Source organism: Electrona antarctica, assembly GCF_951216825.1.
Source record: "Electrona antarctica genome assembly, chromosome: 18".
NCBI classification, from domain to species: Eukaryota; Metazoa; Chordata; class Actinopteri; order Myctophiformes; family Myctophidae; genus Electrona; species Electrona antarctica.
In genome coordinates, this window is record NC_136799.1 from 35,023,678 (window position 1) to 35,049,794 (window position 26,117).

Genomic DNA, 26,117 nt, shown 5'->3' on the forward strand with positions numbered 1-26,117 from the left:
AGACTTGGTGCATTTATAGATAGAAGATAGGATAGGACCATGGAAACAAGTCCCCAGGGATTTTTTTGTGTTATGCTTTTAGTCCAAATGTCTGACTGTACCTCATGCTGTTTACATTTCTGTCTAATAAAGTATTCAATCAGGGCTAATAATAATAATCACCCAATCCTGCACCAAAAATCACACACTATCTGCAATGATTCCTGCTGTTTTCTGTTGAACGGTCCAAGGACAGTGTTTTACTTCTCAAGCACTGGAAAAAATATATATAATATGAATTGTGGAGGATGATATATTGATGTCTCGGAATCATAGCTGGAGGATTTGACTTCCTGTACTTACCAGGACAGTGTTTGTCAGTAAAAGTCACTGGGTCAGATAATTGAGTAAAAAGAGACAGATGGTGGCAGCATTTACTGCTGATTACATGGAGGTCATAAAGTGCCTTTCAATAGCAGGGGTGTCCAAGCCAATGCCATAAACCTGACAGAGCCCTGAGTCTTAAAGGCAATGCCTCACCCGCCCAGGCAGGGGTACAGCACTGGGGTTCACCAGTGGGCAAAACTGGTATAGTCTCCAGTATACATACAACATCGTTTGGCAAGCTATTTTAACCACATTAACCCTGGTGTTAATGTAAATGCAATTTTCAATTTTCTAAATGTTGAACTTTTTACTTTATTTTTAGAATAGCAAAAATAGCAGACCTACAATCTCACAATGTGTCGCATCACAATGCTTTGTGATCTTATATATAAGCTATTTTAGTGAGTCTCTCTCTCTCTCTCTCTCTCATCATTTGTTGTATGATGATGAAGTACTGCAGTAGCCTACTGTTGCTAAGAGGTTAAAAATGTAGTTAGCTAAATAGCCAGTTACTTTTCATAAAACGTTACTGAACTACACAAACTCTTTTACAATAAGTACAGTAGCTAGCTACACTACATGTTACTTAGTAAATTAAGTAAATTAAGATGCTACCATTGAAGTTACCTTACCATGTGGTTGGAAATATGGTTGAGGACATATGACATTGAGTGATTGAATAAAACAAAGGGCTGTGAAAAGCAAAAAATGTATGAGATGGATTTGATTATGTAATGGAAAATATGCATTATCCAAAATGTCCATATTACTGCATATGGTGTTTTTCTTCTCTGTGTTGAAGGTCTTGGCCTCTCCACAACAAGTAACTTGAGAATCTCTGGAGGGTTTTCTTTTCGAAAAAAGCACTCTCTTCAAAACAGTTGAGTTGGCATATTGTAGCGACGGGCATAACTGCTGTCACTCACAGAGAATGAAATATTTCATACCAGAAGCCCCTGGGCTAAACCAGAAGTGCATGGAATGGCAGTATACTGTATACACAATGCAGTACATATAAATAGTAGATGCTGATCTAGGCCATGTGCAGTGTCATGAAATGACACAAGGCCATGGAACGAGCCGTGCACCACAGGAAACCTGCTGGACTATGCAAAATGGATTAGAACAACAAATGGTTTATTAAATCAGCTGAGATTTATGACCGTCTGAATTGAGTGTGAAGGGAGGGGAATACTGCAGCCGTGGATGTGGATACCTGACCTACAGTTGGAGGCCATCGATATTGTCCTTTTCTTTTTGCTGAGGTTTGCGTGATCTGCGCAAAACCCCTTTTGGTGTTTTAAACATTATATTATAATTTAGCTATTGAAAAATAGCAGATCTACAAGCTCATAGCGCGCCACCGAGTGGCGCGCTATGAGCTTGTAGATCTGCTATTTTTGAAAAATCGTGAAAATATTTATTTCAGAAAACTGGAGGATTTAGAAGGATTTTTTTTTAATTTTAAGGTCAGGCCTAAATGGGTCAAATAATAAGGGACAATATCGGTGGCACCCAACTGTACACCGTTTTTGGAGACTACTACTAATGGTCTTTTTTATTAACCAACAGAAAGCATTAACAAGGAGAAGTATCGTCTTCATTAAGTTGTGTTGCCATGCTGTGGTACTGTTGGGGAGAGGATAGCCGACATACGTATAGGTATTTGGCATTTAAGCTGGTAGAATAGATCATCTACGAACCCACCATCCTGCGACAAAGTATATAGATCAGGCTTAAAATGGTTTCGTCTCATCGCAAATCTTTGCTCCGAACTTAGGCCTTAGATTTGTTTTGCGGGATGTTGCCATTCTGTTCCATTATGCTCTAGGTTTTGTTGCAGTGCCATGATTGTGTCTGCTTACCATACATTTAGATTAGTCTGGCGTCTGGACATGTCTGCACACCAGGGCTCTAGACACTGTTTACACATCATTCTGATGTATTTGTCTACCAACTCCACACGACAGGCAATCAATATTCCAATTACAGGTGGATTCCCACTCTAGCACCACTGAGCAGTGAACATCAATCAATATCTTTGTCAAAATGAATGCCACCATATGTACAAAGTGTCTAGGGCCACTAAAGCCAAATGATGAAAGCTTTCTTTTCCCGATAAGTCACGCAATATAATCCCTCAATACTATCAATTTACAGTATGTCATGACATTAAAAAGAAAATGCTTAAATAAATAACAAAACAGAAATGGTGGGCAGGTTTTGACACGCACCATTACGTTTATTGCCAATGTATACTGATGCATAGCACAGATGGAAAGGCATTTTAAATGTTCACCTCAGAGAAAGCATCTGTTTGTGCGTTTTATGTGATGCCATGCTAGCTTTCATCCTATAAGTGTTATGGAGCAGCCCTGGAGGCTCTGTCCTTACTATGATGGCTTTCAAGGGAGCAGTAATCAAGGATGACCTTCAAAGTTCAAACACCATGCAACATGACCAGAATCCTGGCAGTGGAGGTTGCCCCATGAGGCTTTAACCTTACCCCAAGGAGTGTGTAATAGTTATTTAGCTTTAAACGTCAGAGGGGAATTGCAACAAGACAGGATATTTTGTCCCGTATTGCGTTGCTCTGAAATCTTGATATTTTACTTATTAGTGTACATGCATCTATTAAGTTATGAAGATAACTAGTGTAGCTTCATAGGAGGAGAATGGGTGTGAAAGCTTGTCCTTGTTGCTCATTGGGTTTCCTCGCACGTGTCTGTCAACACAAGTTAACATGTAAAGTACCTCGTCACCAGAAGTGACGTGTTTCTGTTGTGATTGGCTGACCTCTAATGAGGAGGTGGAGACTTGGAGAGCTCTCTGTCTCCCATTTTCCATTCTATTCTTGTGAATATGATCAGTTAAGACTGACGAGGCAGTTCAAGGTCATTTATTATAATGTGCAGTTGCAATTCAGCAGGTATAGCAACATGCTGGCTCTTTCCTCTACTCTGTTGACATGGCAGTAAAGTGAGGAGCATCACCTTCACGTGGGTGGACGGCGAGCAGATTCCTGACTCCTGCATTAGCATAATCAAATCCCACGGATGCCCCCGAATGCCATTAGTCCACAATGAACACTTCTCCCAGGTCCCTGAGTCTGACCTGCCAGTGCAGTGTTGTTGCTCTCTGATCTCCGGTGCACTGGCATTCACAGCCATTAAACCCCCGTCCTGCTCAGCTAGGTGAATCGAACACTAATGGAGACCGACTCTGTCCATTTGGTTTGTGTAATACCACATTCGTTTCCTCCCAGAGACACCGGCTGTGTGTGTGTGTGTGTGTGTGTGTGTGTGTGTGTGTGTGTGTGTGTGTGTGTGTGTGTGTGTGTGTGTGTGTGTGTGTGTGTGTGTGTGTGTGTGTGTGTGTGTGTGGTGGGGGAGCATTTAAATAGTGGAGTAAAAGTACAATATTTGGATCGGAGAGATGTAGTGAAGCAGAAGAAAAAGTATTGGGAAATACTCAAGTAGAGTACAAATACCTCAAAATTGTACAGTACTTAAGTAAATGTACTTAGTTACTTTGCACCACTGAGAACATCCTATAAATCAGGGGTTTTCAACAAGTGGTCCGTGGACCACTGGTGGTCCCTGGAAGTATTACATGTGGTCCCTGACCATTCATTTAGCAATGTAGGATTTGTTGATTTTTAAAAATGTAATGAGAAACAGTGAACTGAATGACCCGTCCAATGCGTCCATGTCATTTACGATCAAATTGGAGGTCAAGAAATTCAACAGAAAAAGGGAGTAAGAATCTCAAGAGGGGGAAGTGCAGCGGATTGTCTGGTTGAGTAATTACTATTAGGAAATTATTAGTAGTCAGTGGACAATTGGTTGAGAAACACGGGATGCATAGCAAGTGTTACAAAAGCATTAATCTTAGCCCACATCCCCACCCAACGCAACAGTGGTCCCCAGGTTGATTCTAAGTCAGGGTGGTGGTCCCTGGTTCACAATCAGTTGAAAACCCCTGCTATAAATCATCTGAATCATCTCGGGACTGGACGAGAGACATATCGCCCCTCTCACGTTTCCCATGCAGGCACAGATTGTCGTCCACCCTGATGTTGATTGGCTGAGTGTGAAAGGAAGTGTGCAAACATCCGAAGGCAGTGGTGCTCTCCGTGGATAAATATTTGTTGTCCTTGTTTGAGTAGTGAGAAGCGAACCGTGCGGTTTCTAATGTAATGACTGCATCTGCATCCGCTGTCTGCCTCGCTTTATCACATGAATACAAGGCACTGGTCTCCCCGTGTTGATATTACTGTGGAGAACATGCTCACACAGCATTTATTCTAGACTGCTTGTAAAACATTAAGGGCTGGCGCATATCCATCCTCCTCCATGAACCATAAGTAGGACAGTAAGAGTTAATGTTGCCCTCACAGTAATGAATGAGCATGACATGCACGGCTCTTTGAATATTCATTTCCGGGGAGGAATTGGGTCAAGGCACCGGCTGAAATGAGATCAAATGAAGCAAAAGCATATAGGATACTGTACGTGATGACGTTGTTCGTTTGAAGTCTTAACACATTTGCTGTTTAGAAGGCAAGCCATCCATAAAGCATTGCAGTTTGCATGTATACAGAGTGGAGAGAGTCAGAGAACTGTGCTCACTCAACAGCATACCCATTTCCTGCATGCCGGGGCTCTGCACATGCTGACTGAGCGACTGTATACGCCAGCAGAGCTGCGATTGGACCAGAGCCCTGTCATTCCCAGAACAAATCCCCTCTGACTTCCCCTCTCCTCCTTTCCTAATGCAGCCTGTGAGGGGATGGAGGGAGGGAGGGAGGGGAGGGGATGGAGGGAGGGAGGGAGGGGAGGGGAGGGGAAATGTGCTCTGTGAGTCTTTCTCTCTCTCTCACTCTCAGCTCGCTCCTTGCCACCTGTCCTTGACTTTACTCTGGAGAGAGACGGAGGCGAAGAGCGGCGCTTTGTGCACTTCTCCTCCTCGTCCGTGTTCGGTTGCACACACGTGTGAGCCACGGATTCTGTTAATCTCTCTCTTGTTCTCTCTCTCTCTCTGTGTCTCCCACCCCGCCTGCGGCGCGTCAGCGGAGTGGCGAGGTGAGAGGAACGCTTGTCCTCGGCCCGGCGGAGCTCCGATGGGAGGCAGCGCTGCCTCTGGTTGGGACTGGGGATGCTAAGCGGGGGGAGGGAGGGCCTGTTTGAGCTGGGACAGCAGCTTCAGCAGCAGGGGGAGCATCAGGCCGCTCTCCACTGCTTCCTCAGCTCCCTGCTGGGACTCACCCATGTGCAGAGCTTCACCTCTCTGCCCAATTGTCTTCACCAGGTGAGCCGGCAGCAATACACACATACCCCCCCCCCCCCCCCACACACACACACACACACACATACACACATTCACACACATGCACACACATGCACGTGCATGCATAGCCACATGCGTGTACACACACACACACACACACACACACACACACACACACACACACACACACACACACACACACACACACACACACACACACACACACACACACACACACACACACCACACACACACAACACACACACACACGCACACGCACGCACACTACCATACAATATACATGTTATACATGTAGTTATCCATCACACATGTGCAATACATTGGAATTGTACACATTAGCTCATTTGATGAATGGGTGAATGTAATGCACCTTGTACAGCACAGAGAAAGACGCTATATGAAGACGCTACATTTATTGCACATTTGTTAATTCAGTGTTACTCATTGAATGTGACATCATTTAGCACATATTGTATAGAGAATGAAAAGCACAGATCATACGTTCAACCTCTAATATCAATGTCAAATGTGACATACAGTTTCAACACTATGCAGGTTGTTCTATAGAACGCTGCTCATTTGAGTGTCAGAGTTGCATGTGTGTGACTCATAGTGTGATCTATGCATTACTGCTAAATGAGCTATCCAATATGCACCACTGTCCCATTGATAGCAACCACTTTCACAACATTCATAAATAGTATCCATGCTCATTGGAGACTTGCAGTGTTGTCTGTGTCCAGTTTTATGGTATGATGTCATGGCCATGAATGTACTGCATTTCCATGTTAGGCCATATAGGTTTAGTTCATTTCATTGCTGGTGTTATTTTGCTACATTGCTGTAATTCCTATTTAAAAGCCTCTGCAGAAATATCCCAAATATCAAAACATAGCCTTTACCGTACGTCAGAGCAGTGGAATGCATGGCATGATGTTGACCAGACCCCAGGGAGAGAGGAAGAAAGCGTAGGTTTGCTTTGCCTGCTAATAGCTTCACACATACTGTAGCATTGCTGTCGGGTAGAAACCTTGTATTGTATGTTCAAAACCGCTACTTGTCGGGTGTTCCAATGTTTACAATTATTATTTTGTCACACGCTCCTTTTATAATTTCATAGGTTAAATATTTATAAAATCCACAAACAGACTTAAAGGACCACTTCACCACTTTTCAACTTCTCTTCATATAATTGGTCCTCACTAATGTTCATGATAAAACACCACCATTTTTTCTTACTCAGTCTGTGTCTCATATGAGGGCTTTGGGCAGTTCGGACACCAGTGACATCATCATTAGGCATATGTTTTAAAATATATTTAGATGTTTATTATCGTGAGAAAAATGGCTTCAACTTTTGCATTGCAATTTTTCAGGAAAAGAAAGCCTGCCGTTTCTATTAGCTTGGATTCACCATCGATGATGTCACTGGTGGACGGGTTTCTGAACTGCCCACAGCCTTCCTATGAGACACAGACTGAGTAGGAAAAAATTGTGGTATTTTATCATGAACATTAGTTAGGACCAATTATAGGAAGAGAAGTTGAAAAGTGGTGAAGTGGTCCTTTAACCACTTTTAACCTGTCATCCCTATTTTGGGCACGTCGTTATAGGCAAAACAAGTACCGAATCATTTGCGAAAATAGCAAATGTACAAGATAGTAGCCTATCGATAGTGTCCTCCCTGAAATTGGCAGGTCGGTGTTTTCAAAGACTATAAAAATGGTGCCCAGTGCCTCCCTGCTTGGCATTCACTCAGCATCAAGGATTAGATAGGGGTATTCCCTGCGACGTGACTAGCATCCTGTCCAGGGGGTGTACTTGTCACGCTGCCTCACACTACACAGAAACAGGAGATAGGCTTCTGACCTATGGGCCACATGGCTCTGGAACCATTGTTTCCCAGGGGTGCTTACTTACAAGATGCTGAAATGGCTGATCTATTTTAATATAATCGATCCTTCCATCAAAAAATGCTGATCACTAGCATCTTTTAAAACGGGCCTGAAAATCATGGCTTGTACTGTAGATTTGGCTATTGGCTTTTATTGGTTCACTCACTGTCTTTTATGGTTGTCCTCTAGCTCCAGTTAGCTCATCATAATATTAGCCTCTGTTGCCAGGTCTCGTCCCGCGTTGCGGCGATCAGAGTATGGGTTTTTATGCCGTTCAGACTAGCATTGGCTTAGGAGGCAGCCAATTATGACTAGGTCGCTAGTAAGGTCGCTAGGAGGCAGCCAATCATGACTAGGTCGCTAGTAAGGTCGCTAGGAGGCAGCCAATCATGACTAGGTCGTCCTTAAAGACGCCACTCAAATGTAGTCAAATGTAGCAAATGTAGTCCAGGCGCTTTTCAAGCACCTGGCAAAAAAAGGGAAGAAGAAGAAAAACGAACAAATGATCTACATATTTACACATAGTACCTGAGATAAGGTATAAAGGTTCATATTTACACATAGTACCTGAGATAAGGTATAAAGGTTCGTGACATACAGTATAGCAGCAGATGTGTAGCCTGCTGTGCATTCTGGCAGGTTTCTGGCATGGTTTCTGCCCGTCAACAACAATATTATACAGTACAGGATTGAGAACGATGCTGGAAATGCATTATTGAACATTTTTCCCATATGCATGTCTAACGTTTGTTTTTATGTGATTTACAGATTGCGGAACTCTTCATCACAGAAAATAATTGTATCCTTTTCTATCTAACTAAGGTAGTAGAGGTACACTTTATCGCTATTATTCTTCATGTGGGCATTTTCTACACTTTTGCTTTCAGCCTCCCCTGAGGCCTGTGAGTGCTAGCAAACCAGGCCAACTAGTCTCTTTCAGTGAGGCTAACGTTGAAAGCATCGTCAGTAGGAGCAGGCATGTTAAATGCCAACACAAAGTGAGTGGTGTGGAACCTACTGTAATAGAAAATAGGGCAAACTCTCTCTCTGTGTGTGTGTGTGTGTGTGTGTGTGTGTGTGTGTGTGTGTGTGTGTGTGTGTGTGTGTGTGTGTGTGTGTGTGTGTGTGTGTGTGTGTGTGTGTGTGTGTGCGTGTGCGTGCGCGGTCCATAATAACACATTTTGTACCAGTGTGCCTAATGGTTTTCTGAGGAGCTCAAGCTGTGTGCCTATATCTCTTAAGAGGATTCGTGAGTCCTTATCTCTGTGCAGCACTGCGCCGGTGTGAGCTCTCATTAACCTGTATAATGTGCTGCCTTCATTTGGCGTCGCCTTGGCATTGCTTGGATGGACCACGTCCACGGCAGTGTAGTGTAGGGCACCACAGAGTGGGGTGTCACGTTTCAGGATATATAACCCCCGTGTCGCTGGTCCCCGATACTGAGACACTGCTGCAACACTTTACGCGCCAGCTCATGTTATCTACCTCGTTGAGACTATGCCCTTCACTACCCATATCTCCCAAAATAGGTCGATTTGCTAGGCTTCACTTCATCAATAGACTGTTGTGTGCGTCTCTCTCTCTCAGAGTGAGGACCTATCAACTGAAGAGCCCCGTTTATCATGGCTATAGATTATGTCTTCTGACAGTGACATTATGAATAGTAAATGATGGAATGGTGTCATGTCATGTCACCGGTGGCGTTGTATGAGTGTTGTAAAGTACCATGTTACATTCTTTTACTTTTAGTGTAATGTTACAGTCATAAAATTTAAAATTTAAATTAACTGCACGCTACAGAATGGATGTATTACATTTTGAGGGTCAGTGGAAGTAGAGAAGTCGAATTTAAAGAATGTATTTTTTTTTAAGAATTCTATAAATATTCACAGAAAATCGCATTGTGTTCATGTAAATTAGATTTCATGAAGAGTTTATGTTTATGTTAAACCTGAACATCATTCAGTTTTAAGACATTATTCCTAAATTTATTCATTACGTTTAGACGAGCAAAACACTGAAATAACATGATCAAGACGTTTCATTGTATTGTCGACAACAGTTCTCATGAGCAAAAGACGAGCTTGGCCAGTTATGTTGTGGCCTTTGTGACTGTCGTCTAGGGAGACGGGTTAAAGGTCAGTGTTCTCTGCTGTAACATTAGACAAATGGATGGGAATTTGGGAGTCTCACAGGAACTGAGATTGTATAACTAAAGCTGGCTAAGTGTTTCATCATTGTATTGTTGGTGTGTTTGGGTTTAACCCTAACCTGACGTAGAAACAAGGGAACAAAATAAACACTGTGGTTCCGGTGGTGCGTTCCGGTTGGCGTTGCATTGTTTTTGTACTCCACATAATGCGAATCAGTGTAGTTTATTCTCGCTAGTCGCACTACGAGTTAGCCTAATAGCCTAGGCTAGTATATCAGGACACTGCGAGACACTACGAGTCTAGCCCGATAGACCGTGACGTCTACGCCTGTGCTGTGCCTGCAGTGCTCTGATGTCACTCACTTTACCTATGTTTTCAACCCAGCTTTCAGTTTCTGTTTCAAATAATCCGCCATTACTAAGTCTGTCCGTCTACTAAACTTTATTTCTCTTCTCAGAAGCGTTCATATTGAAAAATGTGTTTAAAGACGGTGCTGAAACAGGAAGTGGACGGCTGGGAGATTCCAAATGATTGCCTATGCCCGATCACATGACACACGCCTCCATGCAGTGCAATGCATGTTGGGTTACAGGTGCATGATGGGAAGCTGAGGTTCCGGTCGTTGCTGATGATGTAAAGCTCCGACCGGACCAGAAACCCGGAAATGGTATTGATCCCAGGCTAGTTTAACCCTAGCATCCTTATTCCGGGATAAACATTATGCAGACAATATTTGCAAATGTGGCAAAGAGAGGGGCGGAAAGGTGCATGCCTATTATAGACCCCTGGGGGACTATGGTCGATGAAGTATTTATAGGTTTTAAGTGAGAAATTCACATGACCTGGTGGGTGTAATCATACCTTGTGCTGACATCTGGCTTTGATCCACATGAACACATTGAGTGAGGCTAATATTGGATGTGTCATTATGGCTTAAAGTCTGCAGGGCTGCTATCAGAATTGGCAGTATCTTGAGGTGACCTTTGTCCTGAGCCAAAAAGGCTCTCACACTTGGCTTGTGAGTGTTTATTGATGTCTGTTTCATGGGCAGTAGGCTACATTGATCTGTCAATTCGACTTTGATCTCAAATAAAAGAAAGATTACAGTAGCTGATTGCCTTTGTTGTTGTTTTGACGACAGGCTAAAATGATCCAAGTAGCCACTAGCCAGCTGAAGCACCTCTTCTCTGTTCTGACCTTTGATAGCTGTTGTTTCTAATCCTCCGTATAGTTCTGTTCATACTCACCTTGCTGCCAGGTGACTCTCCCCAGACACTGATTGCTCCCAGCCGCTGGCGCTGACACAGATTTAGTGCATTTCTAATGATACTACTATTACTCCCTCAGGAGGATTTGCTCAAAAAAACTCTGTATAAATAGTGTATTGTTTTGTTGTCTCGCTTAGCCAGACGATCAGACATCTCCGCCTACTGATACGTCTAGTGACATCATTCAGTGTAGTTGCTTACATTAAAAATATATATATAACTGCTGCTGCATTCCAGAACTGAAAAGACTTAAGGGTGGATTGGTTTTCAAAGCAGTAGGCCTAGGTTAGAGCCTGTTTTCGCAGTTGTTCTGAAGCTCGATCATCTGGCTACATCCTACATGTAATCTCTACTAACAGGAGGTGGTGCCCCCAGAGACAAACACAACTTTTACAGAATGGGTTCCCAGATTGGGCTATATATGAAATATGCTGAGCTATTGCACCAGATCTGCCTGTCAAATCTTCCATTTTATGTATTGATATCAATGATAATGTGCCCACCTGTTCAATTGTACAGATCAACAGTTGAACCTGTATATCCCTTAGTAATTGAGGTGGGATATATTTCGCACTGCTTGCATATGACGAAAAAACAAAATGGCCACGTGTCATACGGTCATTGGCTATCAATAGTCATTCAGCATCCCTCTGCCTTTATGGCTCTACTGTTTGGCATTACCCAGTACCCACCAGCAGCAACACCTTTTAACAAGGTTAATACACGTTTATCTTTATTGCAAGGTTTGTCATTCTTTTCATTCGCTCAATGTAGGTCTGTTGCTCTACTGGAGGAGTCTGTCTCTTTTGTACTGTTGCTTTTAATGAGGTTTCAACTGTACAGTGCGTTTGGACGACAACGGGTGTCGTCCCAAAGCACTGTACAGTTGAGACCTCATTAAAAGGTGGCAAGATGAGAGAACCCAGCTGTTATGGTTTTCACTTCTGGTCCCCTAGTGGTGGAAAGCTCTCAACTCTAATTTTAGCATGGACCTGAATGCCCGAAGCCCTGTTGGATACTAAATGCTGCTGAATTACTAAAATAAGGACATGGAACGACTAAAGATATAATTTACTTGTCTTTACATGTGCAAGAGGCCTGTCGTTAAGTAGGACAGAGTGTTTATTTTAAGCCTATTGTCTGTGCCAATGGTCGTTAAGTTCACCTGTCAAGGCTAAATGGTGTCACTTTACAGTGGGAGGTGTTCTCAGTATGAGGAATGCCTTTGTGACAATAAACAATAGCTCTATTTTTAGTGCCTTTGAAAAACTTTTCCTTTTATGGAAAATAATGGGGTGGAACACTGCAAAATAGTTGCACTTGAAATATAGATAAAAAAAACGAAAAAAAAAAAAAAAAAAAAACGAATCCATTTCAGAATGTATTTTGTAAATTGGATTCATAATCACATTATTATTACATACAATGAATGCTTTTCTAATGCTAATTGAATGTGGACAGCTCTCTCCTTAAGCTAGAAACAATACTGGTGTGATCACAAACCCATCTGTTGCTCTATTGACCATCAATAACAGAAGGACTTTATTTACTCATTCAGTGTTTGTGTATAACTATTGCGTCCAAATGATCTTCATCTTTATCATACTGGTTAGAAATATAAACTAGACTTGACACCCCTGAAAAACCCACCAAGGGAACAGTTACACATACAATGTTCGTTGCATTCAATGTGTGTAGTAACTCCTTTGTTATTGTTGATAAAGAGGTGGCTGTGGCTCAGGGGTGGAGGGGTAGAAGGTAGAAGGTTCCAGGTTTCAGCCCTGGCTCATCCCCGCTTAATCTTAAATAAAATTGTCCTTTAGTAAGTCACTGAACCCCGAACTTACAGTTGGAGGCCATCGATATTGTCCTTTTCTTTTTGCTGAGGTTTGCGTGATTTGCGCAAAAGGACAGTTAACCCATTTTGGGCGGGAACCCCTTTTGGTGTTTTAAACATTATGTTATAATTTAGCTATTGAAAAATAGCAGATCTACAAGCTCATAGCGCGCCGTTGTAGGTCTGCTATTTTTGAAAAATCAGGCCTAAATGGGTCAAATGATAAGGGACAATATCGGTGGCACCCAACTGTATAGGCTACCAATAGTGTGTGTACGGGTGACCATAGAGTTTTGACTTTCCATTAGTTTATTCACATACATGTATTAGCTTTCATGCTAAACTTTTTTATTTAAAAATCCATATATCAAGATTGGGGACCCAACAGTCACTGACAATGAAAGCTTGCATATCTGTTTTACACCTAGAACAATAAAACATTGTATAAATGACAAGCCTGGCAACAGGTCTGTTTGTGCTAACAACAACTAACTAATCCCGTTGACAAGTGACACTGATCCTTCACGCAAAATATAAACAGATGAGAAAGCCCTGCAGTTCATCCAGGCTGAGAAAATGTTCTACGAGGTGGCACTGATTGAGCTCACCGCCCTTCAGGGCAGCACAGGCAAGTACGCTACCATGTTTTCTACCGTAACGGATGCTTATGGAGAGCACACAGTACAGAATCTATAAGTCTGTAATAGGTTGAACTTGGATCTGGTTATTTTTTATTGTTCCTCTCTGTCTAGAATACAGACAGACAGACAGACAGACAGACAGACAGACAGACAGACAGACAGACAGACAGACAGACAGACAGACAGACAGACAGATTCAGTTGTGTTAGGACAATACGGTCTCATCAGAAAATGTACTAGGGATATTTAATAACAGACCATAACAGCACAGCATATAGTCTACCTTCTATTACATAACTAGGGTGGGGAGTTTAATTGCTGGTTGTTTGGAATCAGCAGGTCTGGAACGTTAAGGAACACTCCCTGCTCACTGAACAACCATTGTTTTTGCCCTGAAGTAAGGCACTTCACCCCCAGGCTGCTAAAAGATTAACATCTGATATGATGTGCTTGTATCGGCCAATTCCCATGTGAATAATGAATATACATATTCATACTGTATAAATGTTGACCTAGGGTGTTGCTAAAACAAAGCTGCCCGCGTCTGACTCTACGTAACCCGAGTCAACAAAACGCCAGATGGTCTCGTAACTATACAACAGAGTGTAGATTACAATGCCGTTGTTGGTGCGAAAAGCACATCCGTTTCCACGGCGAGCAAAACGGAGCTCCGCTTTGACCTCAGTTCTTTATTTGCTGTAAATCTGGCGGAGCTCTGAGCAAGCGTTCACAGAAGCAGCCAGCCATTCATCACCTGCTGCTGCTGCATGCCTCTCCAGACGGCTGGCTCTTCCTCCTCCCTCCGTCTGCTGCTGAGGCAGCAGCAGCCCGCTCTTGCGTGGGCCGGTGCGGAGGAGTTAGGAGACAGACGTAGTGGAAGACAAATGGCTGTTCTCGGTGTTATATCATTAGCCGCTGTATGGCACCACGGAACACTGAAGCCCCTGATTCAGCACTACTCCCTTGGATTGGATGCTGGTCGTCTCCTGAGGCAGTGCCCAGGACACTGGCATCCTGCTCACCAGCCAGCCACACTGTACATTCCTGAATTTAACTTGAGTGTACAAATGTAATCAAAATGGACCTGTAGGGGTCAATTTGGTTATATTTGTAGACTGCACCCCAGTACCCGCAGTACCGCACTGAAATATACGGATTCATTCTACCCGTATGCTGGTGAAGGCAAGCCCATTATCTGATGATTACAGTTATGTCAGATGAGTTGTACCTCAGCAATTTGATCCTGTAGTCTCCTGATAAAACAGCACATGGCGCCACAATCATATTCTACATGCTTACTCAGAGCTATAGCTAATTCATCTGTATATTTAAGTGCAGATCCTGGGCTGCAGGACAGGTCAAACCAGTTCAATATATTACAACATTGATACAGATCATTTCACTGTGCAGTGTCTTTGGCACCAGCATCTGTCTGCTTTATACTATTTATATTGTTTACCAGCAGGCTTGAATGAGGACAGAAATAGTTCTCTTTGTGTATGTGTGCAGTGTGTTATAAGTCTGTTGTGTTGTGTGTGGGTGGGAGTGACCAGAGTAATTTGCCTGGTCCACTCTGGTCCACTCTCACCTGATGGGCTGTGGTTGCTGTGTGTGTGCGTGTGTGCGTGTGTGCGTGCGTGCATGCGTACGTGCCACAGTTCTAGTGGGCGTGGTAAGTGGGCTGTTTGACTCCCATATCCTCTTGTCTCTTGTCTCCGGTCCTCAGTTGGCCCTGCTCTGCTGTCCAGGCTTCACTTGCATCACCACACAGCTCTGCCAATCGGGACAGATTACCTTTTTTCCCTCCTTTTTTCCCCTCAAACTTGGTAGATAGACAGAGAGATAAGGTTTGCTTTTTTACTGTGACTCCATGCCCTGCGTGTGTGTAACAGGGCCTCACGAGGAGGCCACGCTGGGCTCGGCGGGATGGACCACCCCAGAGGAACAGTCGGAGCAGGCGTCTCAGGCCCAGAACCTGGAACGTCTGGCACAGCTCTGCATCATGAGCAAAAGGTAGGAACCAACGCATGTGTTTGCACAGTGTTCTGCTTGTTTAAGGTCATCATTTAAAATGAAACAAAATGTTTATTATAGAGGCGTATGGCATTACAAAGTTTGAAGGGAACTAATGGTAGCATTGTATTGCATGTGTCTGTGACTCTTATTTTCTGATATTTTCGGACATACATTAGATAAATAAAGTAGCCCATAGATAGAGAATTAATGTAAAAACTTTATTATGTATGATTTTGTTTAGTTGTAGGCTAAATAAACAGTGGACTGCTGTTCATACCTTTCTGTCTTGTTTGAAGACTGGAGGAGTTTGTTTTTACAGAATTTTACCTTTAAAAAACATACACACACACAAATGGGTACACCTAGTATGTACTCACAAACCTTGTCAGACTCAATGCAAACTTGCAGCAACTTTATCTTAATCTTTACTATTGTTGTTTTTGTTGTATGTTGTGTTCGCCACAATAGCATTTCGCTGCTTGTACCTGCTGTATAAGTAGTGACAAATAAACCTTCTTGATTCTTGATTCATGTATGCATGCACACACATTGCGTGTGCACACACACACACACACACACACACACACACACACACACACACACACACACACACACACACACACACACACACACACAGACTCCCATGCCAAGTGTTTGATTTCTGGTCACCATGTGAAAAAGGCAGAGTTGAATTTCCTTGTTGAGGCGGAGAAAAAAGACACCGTGCACTATTTGAGTTGTTTCGTGTTGCTGCAGAACACATTAACTGGATCTGGTGTCTCCTGTTGCAGGACTACTTTGTTAGGCCAGAGCACATGCACACACTTTTTTGTATCCATCTGTTGTCATTGTTGGGATAATGCCATTTAACCTGATTGCCTGAAAGGGTGGTGGAGGGCGGAAGGTTGCACGAGTGGAGCGTTCCGGTCGGGTACGGTCATTCGTCAAGGCAAAGAAATCTAGTTAAACTTGAATGAGATGTACTGAGGGTGCATGACTGTACCCAGAGTCTTGGGTTTCTGGGTAAATAAGGACAAAGCCAGAATTTGCTACGGCTCTTTAATTTCCTAGAGAGGGGAATATAAGAGTTGCGGTAAGAATTTAGGGGCGATGGTTGCTAATTATTACTAATGCCTCTATGCCCGCAGTCAAACCTCTTACGGACAGGACGTTGTAGTCCTCTCAGTAATGTGGTAGGAAGTCCTTTGGGCTGGCGAAGGGCTTCTCTGTAAGTCGATCGGATGTCCTCCGAGGACCTTCTGAAGCAGTGTAAACCAACACCTGGCCATTACTAATTGAAGACCAGTGTAGTTTTGGAGCAGTGATGCTGACATCTGTCACACTAAACAGCTCTACATCCATACACACACCGACACGTGAGGGTGGTGAATGTCCCTGGCTGGCACTGCCTGCATGCCGGGAGATATGAGCAGAACAGCTGGTGCTTGTTAAACGTGCCACATTACAATACTAGTGTGTTCACCTAGCTTAACCCCAAAGAGCAGAGGGCTGGTGCTGGTGGGGCACAGTCCAGTAAACAAACCTGTAAGCGCCATGCCTTTGTGTAATTCTCCCTGGAGGCAATTGGGACAGTTGGTTCTGGCAGAGAGAGATGGTTTCCACTTCCTCCATAAAGAAGGTCTAATGCCAGCAGTCTCATCCCACTCTAATCACAGCACACATATGATTCGATTTGTCATTCCGCTCTGCCCCAAACACTGAAATAGATATGGCTGCCTGACAATACAGCATGCAACACTAAGCTTAATTAAGGTCATCCTTTGTGGGCCTTTCTGAAAAGATGTATTCGAGGTTTAAATTGAACAAGGGTGCCCAGAGCAGAGGTAGATTTCATCTCATAACCTGGATTGAACCCTATGAGAGTGATGGATTGCTTTTCCTTTCAGCAGATTTCTTTGACTCCACAGAGACACACAGAGCAAACCTCTCATCTTTCTTTTCTTTCAGACCCCACCTTGCTTTGGAATACAGTGGAAAGGTATGTGCTGTACTGTATGTACTGTACTGTACTGTACTGTATCTTGCCTTCTGCATGTGTGCAACAGCTTTTCAGCTCTTTGAACAGATTCAACATTTAACACCACCCTAATGACCTCCAGTCATTAATAATAATGTGTCTCACAGGCCACTAAGATCCACCAGAGAACCTTTGGTAATGACCACCCCATAACAGCCAGGAGCCTGGAGCTGTTGGCCACTGTCTACGCTGAGATTGGCAAAACAGAGTATTCAGGTAAACACTCATCTGTGTTAAAGTCAACATACCAGCTTGGCCCAGCTTACCGGCGTGGCCTGGGAAGAACCTCTGCCCTGCATTTTTCACAATGGCCGTCGGCCTGTTATTTCGTCCAAAACTCACACATAATCGGTACACATTATCTCTGGGGTCATCTGATCAAGATTTATGACTCTGAATTTAGAGATTCCATTCAAATTGACTATGACTGTCTACCAATGTTTGAGACCTGTGCTCCGAGGACTTGTGATTATCTGATGAATTAAATATGAAGTACCCCAATGGAAACCAGCTCAGTGGCCTTGTGGTTAGTGTCCGACTCAGTCTGAGTCCGACCTGAGATTGGGAGGTCGGGGTTTGATCCCCGGCCTTGTCATACCAAAGACTCTGAAAAATGGAACCCAGTGCCTCCCTGCTTGGCACTCAGTCTGCTTGTGACATACTAGCGTCATGTCCAGGGGGTGTACTTGTACATCATGCAGCTTCACGCTACAGAAACAGGATAGGATCCTGCCCTATGGGCCCCATGGCTCTGCAAGGCTCGATCTTCATCTCATGAACGTGATATCTCAGAAAGGCCTGGAGGGAATTTAATTCAATCTGGCACAAACTTCCACTCAAAGATGATTTGATCCAAACATTTCACTGCTTGTACCTGTATGAGTGTAAGTGATAAATAAATCCCTTGTGATTCTCTCAAAACACCCCAGGCTGTTTTGAGTGCAAACCTGCAAATTGTACAGCACAGTATAATAAGTACAATACTGACATAACTTCAAAAGGAAGTTATGTTGGTACTGGGCACATGCAATCAGAAGTTTGTGGCAACAGAAAAAACATGGAAATGTAACTAGTAACTGCATTTATTTTGGAAAGGGTAACTAGGTAACGGAATACTCTAATTGCAAACTAACTCGTTAGGTTACTCCGTTACCAAAAAAGTATTCCCGTTATATATCGCTTTTATTTATAACGCCATTACACCCAACACTGGTCCAAAGATGTTAACAGACAAAGAAAAAGCCCACACAGAAAACAAAGACATTCAGACGGCACAACCCTAAGATCCCTGAAGCACATCACATCACAATACAATAAATAACCTGTCTAGAAATAAGAAGTAAGTAAGGTTTCATTGTAAATATGTTACCCTATTGAAAAGAGTTAGGCAGTTTTTATGGAATAGGCCCTGGCCTACTTTTATAAGTTCCTCCAGTCTACATTGTAGAGTAGCTGAAGGCAGGCTGGTCCACAACACACACACACACACACACACACACACACACACACACACACACACACACACACACACACACACACACACACACACACACACACACACACACACACACACACACACACACACACAGCAGCAGTGTGAAAAACGTTTGGCTATACATTATTCACTCGAGGCATTTTACAAGAACGCACACTGGCCCTGGTAGTAGTTATGCTGAGTATGGTCCATTTTTATCTGAGAACAAATATTGAGGAGCATACCCATTTATAATATTGTACATAATGCAGCTGCTTCTGTTTTTCTACTCAGAGCTATATCCTTCTGAATCCAGACCATCACTACCAACATGAGTTTGAGGGGGTGCATTTAATACAGAATAATTGCAGAATTGCATCATTTGCAGTTTGTTCGGAAATGTTGCAGTCACTGACAAGCAGAACAAACATAATCAAAATGACACTGCATTAATGATGACACGAGTCAATTAAGTTTCTTAACTGAAAGTGGCCCCATTTACATGCAGAAATTCATTCGGAATGAATGGATTCATTCCAGTCATCAGAATAAAAATGCTCATGTAAACACCTCAATTGGAATAGAATATCCCATTCCGAATGCATTTTCATTCCGGTCTGGAGGGGTGGTATATACCGTTTGAATCGGTATAGATCACCATATAAACACTTTATTCCGAATGCTACTGGGAGTTTGGAATACATGTATTATTTTACACATGTCTGCCCTTAGTAGACTATAGTGCTTTATGCCCTGCATGTCCAAGATGGCCATTTGGAGACATTTTACCCATTAGAAAAATACAAATACACCAGTTTTTTTCCCCATAATAAAATGCGCTATTTACAAACCCATCTGCGAATTACAGTGCCATTGGCAGTTGCAGTGTATGGGATGCTATTTTTTTTTGTTCTGGGTTGTATTGTTTTGGGTGGAGGTCGCGTGTGGTTGCAGGGACTGCGCTTCAAAATATATTTATATTTATATTTTATCAGATAATAGCTGTTAGTGTTTGTCGGTTATTCATTTCTTTTTTTTTCAACAATATATTTATTTTCCTTTTTACACACAAATGACAATACACATATACAAAAAACAACAATGAACAGTACAAGACAATTACTGATATAAAGAAAGCAAAACAACAATAACCAAAAACAACAAAACAAAACAAAAAACAACAACAACAACAGCACTACTCCTCTTCAGCTCCATCCATTAGATGTGACAAATTATTGTTCTTTATGTATCTCATAAAACGGCCCCACACCTCCTGAAACATTTCTTGTTTGTCCTTAAGAATGTATGCAATCTTTTCCAAAGGTAGACATAAAGACAATTCTCTGAACCACTGTGTAATACTTGGTTTGTCCGGCCTCTTCCAGGTCAATGCTATCACTCTCTTAGCTTGTAAAAGACATATATCTATAAACATTTGTTCATTACGCTTTATCTTGTGTCCCTCCGGATATAGACCGAGCAGGAAGAACTTTGGTTCTGGTACAATATTTATTGACAAAATCTTCTGTATTTCCTGCCCGACCTTCCCCCAAAACTCAATCAATTTTGGACAGGACCATAGACAGTGGAACAATGTGCCTCTATCTTCACCGCATCTGGTGCATACATCTGGAATATTACAATTATACTTATTAAGTTTAACTGGTGTAATGTACACTCTCATAAGCCAATTGTATTGTAGAAGTTTTAGACGAGTATTCCCAGTCTGGGATTGAGCTTGTGCACAAGCCGTACTCCATTGTTCCACTGTTAAATCCTCCTGAATATCTGTTCTCCAGGCATTAAGCCTATCTTCCGAGGATTCCGGAGAAAAGTCAACCAATAGGGCGTAGAAATCTGATATTAACCCCCTTCCGAATGGGTCATTAACCAAAGCTTTCTCCAGCACAGACATGGATGGGGCCAGCATGGATTGCCCCAGATTAGTTCTAATAAAGTCCCTCAGTTGCAGATATTTAAAGAAGTGTTTGCGAGGGATATCATATTTAATGACCAGTTCCTCAAACGAGAGCATACTCCCCCGACCCCTCTCAAATACATCCCTTAATTGACCTATTCCCCTATCAGCCCACAATTTAAACCCCCCATCAGCTCTACCTGGCACAAATTGATTATTACCCCATATTGGGCTGAAGCGAGAGAGACGTGGATGTTCTCCCAAAAATATATTAACCTCATGCCAGACTTTAATCATTGTTTTAACTATAGGATTGCTTGTAATTCTTTTTAGGTTTTTATAAGTATCTGAGTAAATATAAAGGGGGAGTGGTAACTTCAAGGAGCTTGTTTCCACATCTTTCCATGCCGGCGCCGCATCCGTTGTAAAGTAGAACATTAGTGTTCTCAATTGAGCTGCCCAAAAATACCACAGCAAATTAGGACACTGTAATCCTCCCCTATCATAGGGTAGATAAAGTAAGGACAATCTAAGTCTAGGACGTCTATTGTTCCAAATAAAGTTGGTAAACAATTTCCTGGTTCTAGAAAAGAAGTTTGGTGGAGGTGACAAGGGTACGTTCTGAAATAAATACAATAGCTTGGGAAGTACATTCATTTTGAGTATATTAATTCTGCCGATCAAAGATATTGAAAGACTTGACCATCTATTAATTGAATTTTCGATTGTGGCTAAAATTGGGTTATAATTGGCATTCACAACCTCTTCCAACCTTGGCACGATTTGGATTCCCAAATAAGTAAAGGCATTTACTGGTCTGAAGTGACGAACATGACCGGGAGGGTTTGATCTTTCTTCCGAGTTCAGAAGCATAATGGATGACTTAGAGTTGTTTACTTTGTAGCCAGATATGCGACCATACGATGTTATTAGATCCAGAATAGCTGGGACAGATATCTCCAAATTTTTCAGGAATAATATTACATCATCAGCATATAAAGATATGCGGTGCTCTAGATTTTCTATATTAATACCTGTAATTAGTGTATGTTCCCTTACAGCAATTGCAAATGGTTCAATTGCGATCAAAAATAAGAGTGGTGATAAAGGGCATCCCTGTCTACAGCCTCTATGGATCCTAATCGGTCTAGATATATTATTGTTGGTTAGTATTTCTGCATATGGATCGTTATACAACAGTCTTACCCATTTACAAAAGTTCTCCCCCAAGCCAAATCGACCAAGAAGTTCGAATAGAAACGGCCACTCTACGCGGTCGAAAGCTTTTTCCCCATCGAGAGATAAAAAGGCTGTATCTGGCGCCCCCTCCTGGACATGCAATAAATCCAATACTCTCCTTACATTGTGAAAACCCTGGCGGGCCACCATGAACCCATTCTGGTCCTCATCTATAATTTCAGGTAGAATAAGTTCTAGTCTCTTTGCAAGTATTTTGCAAAGTATCTTAAGATCAGAATTTAAGAGGCTGATTGGACGCATATTTTCGCATCTATCATTTGATTTACCAGGTTTTGGCAAAAGTATAATGAGGGCTCCTCTCAAAGTGGGAGGCAATACTCCCTCTTCAAAAGATTCAGTATACATGTCCAAGAGGGGTTTCACCAATCTGCCCGCAAATCTTTTATAAATGTCTATCGGCAGACCATCAGGCCCTGCAGCTTTTCCAGACTTCATATTACTCATTGCCTCCAAAATCTCACCAATACTCACATCTGCCCCCAGCTTTTTACTGTCTTCCTCTCGAATTTTAGGAATATTAATTCCATCCAAAAAGGAACTCTCAACTACATCTTCTTGATTTGTCTCGGAGCTATATAATTTACCATAATAATCTCTAAATGCCTCGCAAATTTGGATAGGGTCTTCTATCGTCTCCCCAACATCATTTTTTAACATGTTGATTGCTCTTTCAGTTTGCATTTGTTTAATGCGCCAGGCTAGAACCCTGCCAGACTTCTCACCCTGGTCAAAGATAGTTTGTTTGAGCTTTAACAAATTAGCTGCTGCTTTGGAAGCGGATATTTCATTATATTGTGCACGTAATAATAATATTTCCTGATGTAATTTAGGACAAGGCTTCTTAAAGTAAGAACCTTCCATAGCTTTAATTTTTGATTCCAGTAATATAACTTTTTGTTTGTTTTTCTTTGTTTTGGAGCTCGTAAAATTTATAATCTGTCCCCTAATAAAAGCCTTAAATGCTTCCCACCTTATAGTTGCCGATGTTTCATCTGTATTTGTAGCAAAATAGGTGTCTATTTGTTCTTCCAAAAAAGTTATCAGCTCAGGGTCCTGGAGCCATCTCTGCTCAAACCTCCACTTAGGGGGGTCCCGCATCCGACCTGGGTCTACATAAATCAAACTATTAGGAGCATGATCTGAAATTAGGATACTATCATACACACAGTCCTTAACTCTATTTACAAGACTTGCAGAAACCAGAAATAAATCAATTCTACTGTACGTTTTGTATGTACTAGAGTAGCATGAGTATGCAGATACACCAGGGTTTCTATCTCTCCATATGTCTCTAAGATTTAAGTCTTTGGAAAACTGGTGAATAACTTCCCTACTTTTAGAGTGAGTTTTGTCTGAATGAGTAGATCTATCTTCAGTAGGATTAGGGGTCACATTCCAGTCCCCCGCTATCAGATAATGACCCCCAAGAGATGTCAATAATATAAATAAGTTACTGAAAAACTTTGGGTCATCATTGTTCGGTGCGTAGATATTTACCAAAATAAGACACTCTGCAAAAAGATTACCTTGAATTATCAAATATCGCCCCATTTTATCGGCAATTACCTTAGTAACATTAAATGGGATAGATTTGTGTATAAGAGTCATGACCCCCCTAGCCTGGGAAGTGAAAGGTGCTGAAAACACCTCCCCTCGCCATCTTTTCCTAATCCTAATATCCTCATTCAGTATCAAATGCGTTTCCTGGAGAAAGACAATACTCGAGTGGATATCTTTTAACCTTCCCATCACCTGTTTAACCTTTTTGATTTTTTGTAAACCCCTACAATTCCATGAAGTGAATTTAACCTCCAATTCTCTAGCCATAATCACATATCTCAAATGACTTTTCTGAACCTGAATTTAGAGCAGTGCCTTCAACAAACAAATAAACACATAACATGAAAACAAAGGCTGCGACAGTGAGCCTGAAAAACAAAAACCCCAAAACCCCTGAGCCCATCGAGTAGGCTTGCCCCCCCCCCCCTGCTTCCCACTTCAAAAAGGTTAAAGACCACTCCACACAATGTGAGGAATGACCCAGCATCACCATTCGCCTCGTGATAAACTCTCCCTCCCCCAATATAAGTGAAAACAGAATTTAAACCTTAGTATTAGACCTTGAGCAGAAAATAAAAAAATAAAAAAAAATATTTCTTTTTTACAACCGATGTTCAATCTTTTCCCTTCCCCCATCTCTCTCTCTCTTTTTTTTTTAATATATAATATAATTATACTTTATTTTTTAATAAATTACTTTTTGTATAATAATACTGTATATACACATGCACATACACGCACATGCATGCATATACATACATGTGCACACACAACCCTTAGTAGTGAACTATCCAAAACCATAGTTTTCCTGGTTTTATTAAATCCCCCCCCCCCCCCCACCCATTGCCTTCTTTTAAATTTAGATTGTGTATTTAATGTAAAACGAAATATAAATGTGTACCAAAAGAGTACACTATTCTGCAATCTATCCCTTCAAAGTTGTGCCATGAAAGCCCTGTGGCAGGGGACACTACACAAAATGCTATACTATAAATCCGGGTGTAGTACCGGAGGGTACCAGCAGTGGTGCTCCCTCAAAATTAAGATGACCCTTAGGTCTGTACAATGATCCGGAACTGAAATACAAAACCGGGACCCAGATGCATCATGGGAAATTGAGTCCCGTGCCGAGACACGGTACTATAGTGTCATCATTTATCCCCAATTACTATAATAAGTACAAACCACACGATCTAGTTATAGGATAATAATAATATAAAGCTTCCCCAACCAAAAAAAAACATCAGCCTGAACCATAAACAAAGACGGGGAGAAAAAAAGAACCCCCACGGCCCCCAACATATTAGCCTTCAGCTAACAGTAGCTCCACGATAACAACAAGCTAGCATATCATTCAAAACAAATCGAGACACCAAAACCAAAACATTTAACGTCATTCAGAGTACAACTCAGTATAAAATAATATCGCGTGCCGAGCACAACTATGATCTGAACATATCAAAATTATATCACGGTTTACTGTATAGAAAAAAATACATTAAAGGGATATATAAAAAGTTCTGTGCCCCGTGTTGGTTTAGCTGCCTCGGGCTAGCTAGCTAGCCAGCCTACCTCACATCCTCACTTCTCCGCGGCTCCACTGCTGACTGCTCCAGACACGTCTTTTATTCGTCGAATAAAGTCATCCACGTCCGCTGGTTTGTCAAAGGACTGAGTTTTGTTTTTATATGTCACCAATAACCTAGCTGGAAACATTATTCCTTGACGTAGCCCAGGGATCTCTCGAAGTTTTTGTCGGACCGAGTCAAAAACTTTTTGCTGCTTGCGCACCTCATCGGTCAAATCGGGATACAGTTTTATAGATGTATCCCCGTGCTTGATTTGGCCCTTGGTTCGCGCAGCCCTCATCACCTTCACCTTGTCTCTATTGTCCAGGAATTTCATGATGAGAGTCCTCGGAGGAGCGTTGTCTTCTCTTCTCGGCCCAATCCTGTGGGCCACTTCAATGGTTAGCTTCGACGTTAAGTCCAATGTTTTTACCAGCCACTGCTCGAGAAAGTCACAAGCATCAGAACCCTCTGTCTTCTCTGGCAAATTTACCAATCTCACATTGGATCTTCTGGACCTTGTTTCTCCGCTCAGAACCTTTAGCTCCATTTGCTTGTACTTCTTTTCCAGGTCCTGGACCTTAGCCTGTAAGCTAGCAACAATGTCCTCGGTGCCAGAGATGCGAGTCTCCGCACCCTTGACTCGTTCTTTGCAATCTCCGACCTCTTTCTTCATACCTTCAATCGCCGACATGACTGAATCTAACTTTTGTGAGAATTCGGATTTCATCTCCTTGATAGCCTCGAGAATAGAGCAACTTGCACTCTCCGAGCGACGGCCCGTGTCTTCCATCTCAGCTTCCGAGCTCTCAG

General features: G+C 42.3%; 1 protein-coding gene across 5 annotated transcripts in view; it reads left to right on the forward strand.

Moving 5' to 3' along the window:
• cUnh14orf180 (chromosome Un C14orf180 homolog) overlaps window positions 1-26,117 on the forward strand; it is a 239,284-nt gene that overhangs the window by 193,992 nt on the left and 19,175 nt on the right. For all 5 annotated transcript variants that reach the window (XM_079529052.1, XM_079529056.1, XM_079529054.1 and 2 more), the window contains 6 exons: window positions 5,439-5,676; window positions 8,340-8,370; window positions 13,371-13,457; window positions 15,363-15,483; window positions 17,455-17,485; window positions 17,632-17,740. In XM_079529052.1, coding sequence (XP_079385178.1) covers window positions 5,524-5,676; window positions 8,340-8,370; window positions 13,371-13,457; window positions 15,363-15,483; window positions 17,455-17,485; window positions 17,632-17,740 — 532 coding nt within the window. In that variant the 5' untranslated portion in view covers window positions 5,439-5,523. The remainder of the gene's footprint in view (window positions 1-5,438; window positions 5,677-8,339; window positions 8,371-13,370; window positions 13,458-15,362; window positions 15,484-17,454; window positions 17,486-17,631; window positions 17,741-26,117) is intronic.